Source organism: Micromys minutus (assembly GCF_963924665.1).
Source record: "Micromys minutus genome assembly, chromosome: 29".
In the NCBI taxonomy this organism is placed as follows: Eukaryota; Metazoa; Chordata; class Mammalia; order Rodentia; family Muridae; genus Micromys; species Micromys minutus.
In genome coordinates this window covers 35,744,813-35,757,004 of record NC_137964.1, presented here as the reverse complement: position 1 = coordinate 35,757,004, position 12,192 = coordinate 35,744,813, and the positions used below count along the sequence as shown (strand labels likewise).

General features: G+C 45.4%; 1 protein-coding gene across 3 annotated transcripts in view; it reads left to right on the top strand.

The window, feature by feature from the left end:
• The window catches only part of TTC28 (tetratricopeptide repeat domain 28), a 381,921-nt gene that overhangs the window by 206,692 nt on the left and 163,037 nt on the right, over window positions 1-12,192 (top strand). For all 3 annotated transcript variants that reach the window (XM_080941079.1, XM_080941078.1, XM_080941080.1), the window contains 2 exons: window positions 3,149-3,421; window positions 4,342-4,472. In XM_080941079.1, the coding sequence (XP_080797205.1) occupies window positions 3,149-3,421; window positions 4,342-4,472 (404 nt within the window). The remainder of the gene's footprint in view (window positions 1-3,148; window positions 3,422-4,341; window positions 4,473-12,192) is intronic.

The window sequence follows — 12,192 nt, the reverse complement described above, 5'->3', positions numbered from 1 at the left end:
TGTGCACTTAACCATGCACGTGTGCACACATATACGTGTGTGTAACCATGGCCACAGCCATCGTCCATGCATTTTGGCTGTGTGAGGTTAGTTTTGAGGACAGACATGTCCTTTCAGCCAGCGCTCTCTGTCTTTCCTACTAAGTCACATCAGCTTCCACTGCTACATATAATGCCTGGTCAGCTCAAAGCAGCCTGTTGGAAATCTCTCTCACCCTTGTGTCTGTCTCTTACTGGTTCCCTGTGTGAGACAGTCCTTCGCTTAAGGGGCCTCCCACTCAGAATAAAAGCGGTAGAGTTTAAAAGCTATTCTTTAACAAGTCAAGCTCCACTCCCCTGAAGCTTGAGTGCCCTGGATCACATAGCTCTCATATTACTTTACATTTATCTTTGCCGTGGTATTTGGTGTTTAATGTTCTTATATTCCCTCTGTGTCCACTTTGAATAGGGATTTCTTTTTTTCTTTATAATTTTCCTAATTTAATTTTCATCTACCCCAAAACCTGCCCAAGTTTTTTTCTTTTCCTTTCTTTCTTTCTTTCTTTCTTTCTTTCTTTCTTTCTTTCTTTCTTTCTTTCTTTCCTTCCTTATTTCTTTCCTTCTTTTTTCTTTCTTTCTTTCTTTCTTTCTTTCCTTATTTCTTTCCTTCTTTTTTCTTTCCTTCCTTCCTTCCTTCCTTCCTTCCTTCCTTCCTTCCTTCCTTCTTTCTTTTGATCTTGGAAGCATCTAGGCAGCTCCTGGATCTCCTGTTACTGTGTTGCTTATGCAGCCGTTTCAGGGGCTGCACTGCTGCGGGAAGAAGCCTTGGGCCTATGCCTGCATCTGTCATTTCAGGACAGGCATCTGAGCACCTTCCCTGTCTGTCAGGAATACCTGTTTCCCGCCTTCTGCTGTAAAAGCTGAAATATCCGATGTCCCCACTCACTTTTGCAGCTGAAACTTTGAATCAGAAACTATAGGTGCAGTGAAGAGAGTCACATAGAATGTGTTGTGGTTGGTGGCTACATCCTTTTCTGAGAATGGTGCTTAGTGTGCCGTGGGCTGGAGGCTTCATCTCCTCGGCCCACTGCATAACTCAGTGGGTTTCTACTTAAAAGCCGCTTGTAACAAAATCTTTCTACTCTGGACACCCAGTGGCCTAAAACCCTGCAGTGGACTCTGACTTTGCCTCTGACCCTGCCTGATTAACCTTAGCCGAGTCAGATAAATGCCCAGACCTTTGTTTGAAATGATGGTACTGTTGGTGTCTCTCATCCTGGGTTTGCTCTCTGAAGATGAGGTGCTGAGATGAACAGCACTGGCTGCTGGTCCACAGCAGGGAGGGCCGGGGATCCTGCTCTTTCCTGGGGTTTGCCCTCTTGTGTGTTAGCAGTTCCTGCTCCCTGCTGCCTTCATCTGGCCCCACTGACCAGCCACCGCTCACTAGCACACTGCTGCTGCATCTTGACAGGGTGAAAATGTTCTTTGTTCTCTGTTTACTGATCTGATTGAAGGGAAATGCTTTAGGCATCAGTGGGCTTTAGGGTTCCCTGGTGATGTTGACTCAGGCAAGAGAGCTCCTTAGCAGAGAACTGAAAAGTCATAAATTGTAGCCTTTGGCCAGGAGGTGAGGTTTAAAGAGAGCAACACTGCTGCAGGCTTGACATGTGGATTGTTGGAACCACTAATGTGAAAGGGGATTTCAGGACCATGAGAGGCGTAGTCAGAACTCTTATCATCTCTGAAGGAAATAGAGAAGTTTGGGATGGGAGTTTGTCCTTCTTATCCAACCCCCCCAAATGGAAGTAACCTCACATGGCTTAATGATCTCTGACCTGCACCCCAGACTGTTGCCACTTGTAGATAAAATCTGCTAAATATTCATTTTACTACCTAATAGCTCACCCTGGTGCAGGAGATGGTTTCCTTCTGGCTTAGCTTACTGATGTTGTGTGTGTGTGTGTGTGTGTGTGTGTGTGTGTGTGTGTGCTTGTGTATGTGTCAAAAGTAGCCTTGAGAATGGTTGGCATTTTGTGGACAGCCTTTACTGCATCTTCTAGGAGAAATTACCAGCAGGTTTCACTGTTCATAGCCTTTGGTGACCAGTGAGACAGAGGATGGGGTTTTATCACAGGTCTGCAGTGCACCACTTGGCTGCTCAGAATAAAACATCATCATCCAAAAAACACATCTCTCACTTCAAAGGGGATAAGAGAGAGCTTATTTGGGAGCCAAAAATGAGTGAGGGTGGTTTAGGAACACAGATTTAGATTACCCCAAATTTCATGTTCCAACAAAGCAGCGATTTCATAAACTTTTTATGGTAACAAAACAAAGAAAAGTCATGAATAAAGACGCTTTCTGAATTCACTGGCAGCTGCATCCACAAGGCAGGTTATAACCGGAGGGGTGAGAAAACCCTGTCAGAGGCCTAAGATGCTGCCTGATCCCACCCTCAGATCTTTGGATGGTGAAAAACTATGGTTTTACTATACATTCCAAAAGTCTTTTTAAAATCCTGTTTGTCAAAATATTAAGTCAGCTTTAGTGGGCAGGCAAGTGGCTGTTTGCTAGGTTAAAGATGGTCCAAGATAGATTGTAATGGGACTGTGGACCCTCAGTGTTCCAGCCTCCGTGGTGACCACGGCTTTAATGAGCCAATCAGCCTCCGAGGTGCAGCTGCTTTCAAAGAATTCTCATTCACAGTAGGCAACAGGTTTATCTGGAAAAATATTTCTACTGAGCAAATGTGAAATAACATTCAAATAACTGACAGCTAAACTGTACAGTACAAGCCATAAAATGAAGACGTGTTTCGACACAAGAGTATCTGAACTTGAATATCAGCTGGAGGGCGGTACCCAGCAGAGGGTGGCTGGAAGTGTGAGCTTGTAATGTTTTGAGGAGTGTGATAGACAGGACCTTGCAGGAGATGTGTTGCATTGTGAGCAATGAACAGCAGAAGAGAGGATGAGTGAGGCCGTGCCCACAGAGGAAGGGACTGCTGGGTGGGTGGCTACACTGGTTGTAGGATGTGTGGGACATCATGTGGTGTGAGGTTCCAGGGCAGAGAGCTTGTGCACGGACCAGGCCACAGACATGTTTGTAGCACATAACAGAAAGACTGCTGTGCCTTCCAGACTTCATTCTCTTGTTTTCTTTTTCTTCAGACACCCTGGAGCCCACTTACCAGCAGCTTCAGAAAATGAAACTGGACAAGAGCCCCTTTGTGGTCGTGTCTGTGGTTGGGCAGGAACTCTTGACAGCTGGCCACCATGGGGCCTCCGTGGTTGTCTTAGAAGCGGCTCTGAAGATTGGCACTTGCAGCCTCAAACTGAGAGGCTCTGTCTTCTCCGCTCTGAGCAGTGCACACTGGTCTCTTGGGAACACAGAGAAGAGCACTGGGTACATGCAGCAAGACTTGGACGTAGCCAAGACCTTAGGTATGCGGCCCCTGCATGCCAACTGCATGCCCTGGTTTCCACAGGACTGATGTGTGCAACAGAACATTTAGCTTTAGGGTCTCAGGTCTTGAGGATTTTCATGCAGTAAGGGTCCCAGGTTCCTAGGAGGCCTCGCAATGTGATTAGCATGTTCATAACCTTTCTCAGTTTTCTGGCTGACAGTTTTAAGGCCCCAAGTGCTGGGTCTGTGGGTGACTCAACTTCATTTTAATTTTGGCCTCTATGAGAATACATCAAGGTTTGTCAAAGAGCAGAGCACAGGCTGAGTGTGGCGGACCACACGGAGAGGCTGAAGCTGGTGGATCTCTGAGTTCCAGGCAAACCAGAAATCTGTCTCAAACAAAACAAAAGGAAAGCAGGGTAAAGGGTGGGCACAGTGTGTCCAGGTTCAGAACCTGCACTGCGGAGCCAGGTGATGGTGTGTTATCTGGGCCACCTTCCAGCCAGGGGCTTGGGACTTTGTTTCTTGCTGTTGTGGAGGCAAAGTCTCAGTATGCAGCCAGGCCAGCCTTTATCCTGTGAGCCTCCTGCCTCCATGCAGGGGAGGAGAGGCATGGCTGTGACAGTGGCTGTCATGAGAGGAGAACCGGAGTCAAATAGCTGAACCAGCAAGCTGATAATTGCTCAGAACCAAAGGCCATCTGCAAACTGAGGAGACTCCCGACAGCAGCTGGTCTGTGTCTCAGGCTGACCCTCCCATCCGAGACCCCTCTGCCCCTGTGCACGTGTGTGTTACAACACACATCCACAGAGTTAGGGTCTAGGATCTTGTCTCCCTAAACAGAGTCTAAAAGGACGTAACTTAAATCCTAGCTAGTCAATTGTGGCTTTTAAGGGCACCTTATATGTTATAAACTATGCTGTAACTTAGAAAAATTTTCTCCTTAAATCCAAATCAGGTGACCAGACAGGAGAATGCCGAGCCCACGGAAATCTAGGCTCTGCATTCTTTTCCAAGGGGAATTACCGAGAGGCCCTCACGAACCACAGGCATCAGCTGGTGCTCGCCATGAAGCTCAAGGATCGGGAGGTATGAAACTCACTTGCAAACCAAACTGTTTTCAGAAATGCAGAGCCCCTTTATCTGTGCAGAAAGGGTCTGGGGCACCTTAGCATCTCCAGAAGTCCATAGTCATTGAGACTCTCATGCCCAATCAGGTATTGAATGTCTATTGCATAATCCTTGAGTATGTACAGAGAGAGACGGTCTTGTCTCTGACCTCAGGAGCAAGCAGGCTGCTCAGGTGCATTGCCGTAATTCTCCTCAAGTGTGCCATGGTGTCATGCTAGCTCACACGAGCTTTGTGATCTAGTATCGTGACTGTTCCTCCTTCTCTTCTCTCTCTCTCTCTCTTTTTCTTTCTTACTTTCTCTCTTTCTCTCCCTCTCCCTTTCTTCCTTCTTTCCTTTTTTTTTTGGAAGCCTGTTGAGTTTACAGGGAGACCCATATGTCACAGTGAAGCCTGTACTTGGAGCTTCGACTGTAACTTTCTTTGAAAGTTGATATCCAGCATGGATTGACACAGTACAAAAGTCCTCCTGTCTGTTCTTGGGCAGAGGGTGGGCTCGAGTTTCATGTGCACCTGGCTCTGAGTCGTAGCTGCACTTCCTGGCTGTGGGGTCACCTTCCTTCCTCCTACTCAGGGCATGGTGACTGATTTCACTCTCCTGCTTTATGGCCCTATGGCCATGTGTAACATATATGAAGTGTTGGTGTAGTGCCTGAAATTCCATGGTTGCCTTTCATGAAGAAGTTTTATAAATTATGGCTTTTATCATATCAACAAACATGGTAGAAAGGGGTCAAAGCAGAGGTGGGGATATGTTTACAAGTCGGTTCATATGCTCAGTTATATTTGCTTGTTGGACATTTACACTGGGATGTTATTCCAGTTGTATTATTTAAGCAATCCAGCAATTCAGGTTTCTGTGGCATCACCAGGCACCAATGCTAGAAAGAAGTAGGGGTTTTAAAACAGCATTTTAAAATGTCTGACACATAGAGGAAGAACTGTAGTCTCAGCTCCTTGGCAAGACGGAGCCTGAGAGTCAATCCTGTTAGAAGCAAGAGACTGTCCTGGGCAGCAGTGAGACCCTGTACCAAGTGGGAGGAAAGCTGTCAGTGAGGCAGCCCAGAAGGAAGGAGAGAGCCTACTGTCACCCCTCCTGCAAAGTCATCCTCTGATCTATTGCACACACACACACACACACACACACACACACACACACACTCACATATACAAACACACACACACATACACATACAAACACACACACACTGATAGACAAATTTCAAAAAAATTGTTTTGAAAGGAAGGAAAGGTAGATACCCCAGCAAGTAGCATTGCTGAAAGCTTTGAACTAGGATGGAGCCCAAGAGGACCGTATTTCATTTCATCTCTCTTTTTTTAAAAATTTTAACGAACTGTGAGAGGGGAAGTTTGAAGAGGTATTTGCAGATGTGCAAGGTCATCAATCTGCTCTCTTAGGAAGGCATTTGGACACTTTCTCAGTGCTTTGATCCTCCTCTGTTCATCAGCTTTACTCATAATTATTCCTTGTTTATTTTGAGACCAGGTCTCACTTTGTAGATGTAGCCCTGGTTAGAACTCCGTATAGACCACACTGGACTCTCCTCCTGCCCCATCCTCCTGAGAGCCAGGGTTACAGAAAGGCATGTGCCATAACTCCCAGTGGACAACAGGGCTTGCAGAGACAAACGTACCAAGGGCATTGAGAAATAAGAGCTGGCCTATCTGCAGAAGACAGTCCCTTGCAAGGCTAACGTTAAACACATTTCCTTCTGTTCCTCTGTGGGAGGATGGAATGCCTTTAGCTGCCATGATGCTTGTGGAGCCCACCCCCCCTTTCATCTTTCATTTTCCCTCTACCAGAACAGGATTTGGCCTCTCACTGGGCAACTACTCGGCTTAGATACCATATTCTCTTCCATGTAGAACCCGTTCCCTCCGAATTGGCGATGTTGAATTGATGATGATTGTAATAACTTTAGGGATCATCTTTTGGTTTGAACTCATTCTGACACCTCTTGCTGCAGGTCTAGACTCCTGCTTGATGTCACTTGAGAGCATGCCTTCTGTTCCCAGGCTAATCTGGACCCGTGTTTCTCTCGTTTGCCTCTGGAGTTTTCGGCTAGCTTCTGTGTTCTTGAAATGTACTATTAGATTCTTGGCACCTCTCTGAATTTTTGGCTCATAACTGTGCTACTGTGTCTGACATACAGTAGTACTCACTAACTTTCTTTTTCCTTTTGGTAAGAACATTTGAGATGGAATTTCTCAGCAAACCTCAGATATACAATATGACAGCCCTGACCATAGTTTCCTGTTGCATCCAAGAACTCTGAAATTGTTCATTCCTCGTGACTGACCGTGTTCCCCTCCTGCTTCATCTCCACATTGGGAGGCGCCAAGCCATCTCTAACCCTAACCTAAGACTCAGATCTGTTGTCAGTCCCCCGCTGTAAATTTGATGTTTAAGTTGTTCCTGTATGATGGCTGCTGTGGACACAGTGTCTCCCTTGGCTTCTCCTCCTCTTCACATGACATTAAGGAGTGACCCAAGGACTGTGCATGCTAGATGAGCACTCCACTGCTGAGTGCTCTTCCCAGCTCACTCTGAATTGTTAAGGTTTTTTTTTGTTGTTGTTCTGTTGTTTAGCTTATGTGTGATAAACTAAAGAAATCTTTATTCCTATGTTGTTGAAAACTACCAAGTAGTAAGTCACTGTGTCAGACGCAGGAAAATAGTCAAAGGGAACCAGCCCAAGAGTGAATTTTTTAGGCTCAACGTTCTAATAGGAAAGTCTGGGATTCTTAGATGTGCTGCTCCTCCAGATGCCCCAGGCCTGTGAGCACGTGCTCCACGTGAACATGTGCTCCGTGTGAGCATGTGCTCCGTGTGAGCATGTGCTCCGTGTGAACATGTGCTCCGTGTGAGCATGTGCTCCGTGTGAACATGTTCTCCGTGTGAACATGTGCTCCGTGTGAGCATGTGCTCCGTGTGAACATGTGCTCCGTGTGAACATGTGCTCCGTGTGAACATGTGCTCCGTGTGAGCATGTGCTCTGTGTGAGCATGTGCTCCGTGTGAGCATGTGCTCCTTGTGAGCATGTGCTCCGTGTGAGCATGTGCTCCGTGTAAGCATGTGCATGCAGTTTCTCGCCCAGGTATTTAGTACACTGAGATGTGAAGACTGCTTACAACCAGCAGTGAGTGATGTCTTAACCGGTGCCCGATCGATGTACGTTAAGACAGGTCATAGACTCAAGGGGTTCAGGAAATGGCTAAGATGCTGGGATGTCTGTTGCATCTTACTGACACTATAGAGTTTTACTTCTTTAAGGATACTTGTTTTGTATGATTCCGTAGAAATGCATGGAGGTAACCAAGCTCTTGCCTACCGTACCGCTACCTTCTCGGTGTTACCATCTCACTCACTCTGGTGACTTCCGGCACTTTTCTTTGTGCCAGTTCAAGACAAAGCTGGAGCCCTTTTGTAAGATTATCCACTTATCTTTTTCTTCTGAACGTAAAGTGGTCCTCATAATTATCTTGTCCTCCTGTCCCTCTCGCTGTTACGTATTTAGGGGTTGTGGGTGTTTTGGAATTATAGAGTGTGAGACAGTACCACAGTAGCTAACTGGGTGAGAGCCTCATCACCTGTTATCTTTTCCTTGGGCTAAGTTACATGACCTGAGCCTGTCTGGGAAAAGTGTATTGAATCTTCTAGCCCTCTGGCAAATTGCTCTAAAGAAGACACCACGGGGCTGCCTGGGTTTTGCTTTCTCCCATGCATCAACATGGAGGGAGCATTAATATTAGAATGTAAAATCTGTGTAAGTTAAAAATGTAGCATTCTGTAAGTGTTTGTTGTTCCGTTCTGGAGACAGTCTCACTATGCGGCCCTGCTGGCTGTGTAGACTAGGCTGGCTTTGAACTCACAGAGCTTTCCCAGCTCCTGTCTAGGTTGCTGTGTCATTCTGTTTGTTTTGTTTTGGTCAGTCGTTGCTTAGGCAACTTTCATGCTTTGACAGTCGAACTGATTAGAATTTGAGGTGCTCTGAGTGGCGGCCACACCCATCAACTTCAAAAGCTTACCCTGTGATCTCTTTGATGTTTTTGTCTAAGATGCTTCTGGTGTGTCTGTGCTCTGGCACCTGTGCTGGGACACACCTCTCTTTAACATCTTCCAGTTGGCCTCCTTCGCTTCCATAGACAGCTTGTTTCTATGTCTGTGCCACAAACACAGTGACACCATGTATCTGTGTAAAGTCTAAGCTACATTTGAGAGAAAACATGATAATTCACTCAATAGACTCAATAGGGTTGTGTCCACTTGTGTCAGTTTTCTTGCAAATGCCACATACTCTGTATCCATCTCCCCACCCCCACCCTACATAATTCCCATAATTTGGCTACCATAATGGATCCTTTTTAATGAAACATTGTCTCAATGGCATTTAGTTGCATATTATGTGTTCTGTTTCATTATTTTTTATATTGAAATAACGCTCTCTGAAGCAAAGGTAACCCCTGTAAACACCGGGGAGAGTGGTGATACCGCATCACGTCCTTACACCTCATGTATCTATGCTCCCGGAAACTTTAGGATTTTACCAGACAGTAAGATGGCAACCAGAACTCATTCATCTGCTCACCTTTAGAAGCAATGGGGTTTCCTTTGATGCAATTACTATCAGATACTTAATAGGGGAGGTGATACCTTCGCCACAGGATTTTTCATTGAGAGTAACCTTCTGTCTCCTTTAATGGCTTCAAAATTAATTTCAGGTGCCCACAGAGACCTTCCTGTGAGTGAATATTAATTGTCAGGAGGGTCCATAAATTACATTATATTAAATGTTCCCGAGTCAGGAAATCTGATATGCAAATGCACAAATGCCTCCAAAGGTCTTCCCAGCCCCATTTCTCTCCCGAGCATTGTGTTTCTCTACCCATCTGATCTGCCCCCCAGGACCCCACTTTGGCTCAGTGCACCTGCCTCAGCCTTCAGCCTCTGCCTGCTGCTGAACCACTCTTGGCTTTTTGCCGAGGCCACCTCCCTGTCATGCTCATGGCGCTTTTGGTGACTGTGTTCTCTTATTTCTATAGTCAGATCTGTCTCTCTACATCTCCTCACCCCTCGCCTGCCTCTTGCTTGCCATACTTCCCATCGCCCTGAACTGGTACAGGAGCCTCCTCTCCTCACTGTCATTCCCTTTACCAGAAACTCAGCAAGTGGAGAAGAAGTGGGCCTTCACTCTGGGGTCTATTAACATGGCCAAGATGCGGAGTGGTCGAGTATGAGTTTCAGTGTCCCACAGCCTTGAACTTGAATTCTGCCTCTGTCGGTAATTGCTGTGTGGCCCTGAGCCAATCTAACTCTGTAAACAGATGGACAGTCATTGGAGTTGTTTCATTTTCTGGCTGCTTTTCTTCAACTCTACTGATGAGCATCAACACTTATTTCTTAGGTCTTTGCTGACAGGTGTTTAGAATGATAGATTTTTTCGAGTTATATGAAGTGGTTGTAACGAGGCATGTCATCAGCAATTTAAGGGATTCTTAAACTCCAACAAAAAATAGTCAAAGGGTAACAATGGGTTGGGGACATAGGCATCTGAGCAAGTAACTTCAAGTTCTGTCACATGTAGTTAGTATGCTGTTGTGAAAATCAAATGTTATTTCATGGAACCTGCTTTCAGAGCACAGAGCTTGCAGCTCCAGGATTCTGAAAGGATTCCCGCTATCCTTGGGAGTTACTGGGGTCCTTGTTTTCTCCTGACTTTTTCATCTGTGTGTGCACTGTATGTAACTATGGAATATCAGTGCCTACTTTAGGGTATCATGAGTTTGTCCCAAATATTTAAGTAAAGTGGGCACTGCTGGGAAGACACTTTTTTTTTTTTTTTTTTTTTTGGCTGGGTGGCTTTGTGTCTGTCTCCTGTCACACCAGAGCATGTACACATTCTAATTTCTGAAGCCCTATTTTAAGTTCACCCTGATTCTGGTTTCTTCTCTGTCCGACCATTTCTTATACACTTTTTCACTTGCCCTTCTGAAATTTAGTTCAGACAGTGAAATTACCTGTTCAAAAAGCTTCACTAGCTCCAGTTGCCCCTGGGGAATCTAAATACCTCCATCACCATCCCCATGACCTCGATGTAGTCCCTGTGGGTCCGCTTGCCATACGTTCCATCCTCCTGTGTATCAGCTCATTTGGTCCCCTGTGTGGAAACCCCACTTTCAACCCTGTTGTTTGCCCAAACATTACTGGCTCATGGATGCTCTCTTTCTCTGTTCTCATTGTTTCTATCTGACATCATAAGAACTGCTGATGAAGTCCAATTTAGTGGTTGCTCTGTGGCCTGCTTCTGGAAATGTATGTGTCTCAAGATCACACGGCTTTATCGTTTCGGTACCTGCACTTAGGTCTGAGGCCATGCTCGGTTTGGGGCAGAGAATAAAGTCAGGTTTCTTCCTGTGGATCTAGCACCTGAGACCCTGCAGTGCGTACTTCCTTCCTCAAACCTCTCATGTCTGACGTGGCCATTCTTACGGCTTTGTTGTAGGCCGAGATTGTGCTGGAATCCCGGTCTTTATCCCCCGCATGTGGATGTGATGTATTCTGAACCAGCTTGTCAGCCTGCTTTCTCTAGACATCCAACTGCAGCTGTGATTAGAATAGATCGTCGCTTTGTATATGTATTGGACAGTGGGGCTATAGCCCATTTTCTGTGCATTTAAATATATCTGTGTATATGTAAAAAGCATAGTTCTGTAATCTTCTTTTTCTCATTTTTAATGCCAAGAAACTATTCTTGTAGTTTGTTTCAAAATTCTCATTTGTATGCATTTATGTGCATTTGTGGGGTACCGTGGAACATGTTTGATTCATGTACATGAATCAAGTAAGAGTAGTCAGTAATTCTGTCTCCACGCATATTGTCTTTTTTCTAGTTTTTATTTAATTTTTAATTATCTGCATGTGTCTGCATGGGAGGTGGTTCATGTGTGTACAGTATCTCTGGAGATGAGATATCTGGCCCCTTGGAGCTAGGATTGCACAGTTGTGAGCTGCCTGTCATGGATGCTAGGAACCCAGGTTAGGTCCCCCGAAAGAGCAGTGTGCGCTCCTTACACTGAGCCACCCCTCCAGCCCCATACATTGTCATTTGTGTGTGTGTATGTATGTATATATGCATAAGTGTATATATGTATATATACACACATCTGTATATGTGTATGCATGTATGTATGTGTATATATATGTATATATATTCATTTCTATGTATACATTGTCACTTGCTGTGGTGGAGGACCTGCCATGCTTGTCTTCCCTTGGCTGCTGTGTTCCATCTAACAAAATTTCCTTCAGCTCCATCCACGTGGTGCAGGTGATGGGATTTCACGGTTTGTGGCTGTGTCTATCTACCATTAGAACAATCTATTGATTGGCAGACATCTTGGGCTGCTTTTAACAGTGCTGAAGGGGACTCAGGTATCCAGGCATCTCCTGAGGCATTGAGATCATTTCATTTCATATAAACCAGCAAAGGAATTTAAAATTTTCAGGGCATCGTATCTGTTTTACACAGTGCGGTATGGCTTGAGTGCTCAGCACCACAGTGCCTGGCATTATTACCTCTTTGACAATAACCGTCTGTCATAGTACTGCTGTATGCTGGGAAGAGACCCCGTGACCACAGCGACTCTGATATAAAAGAT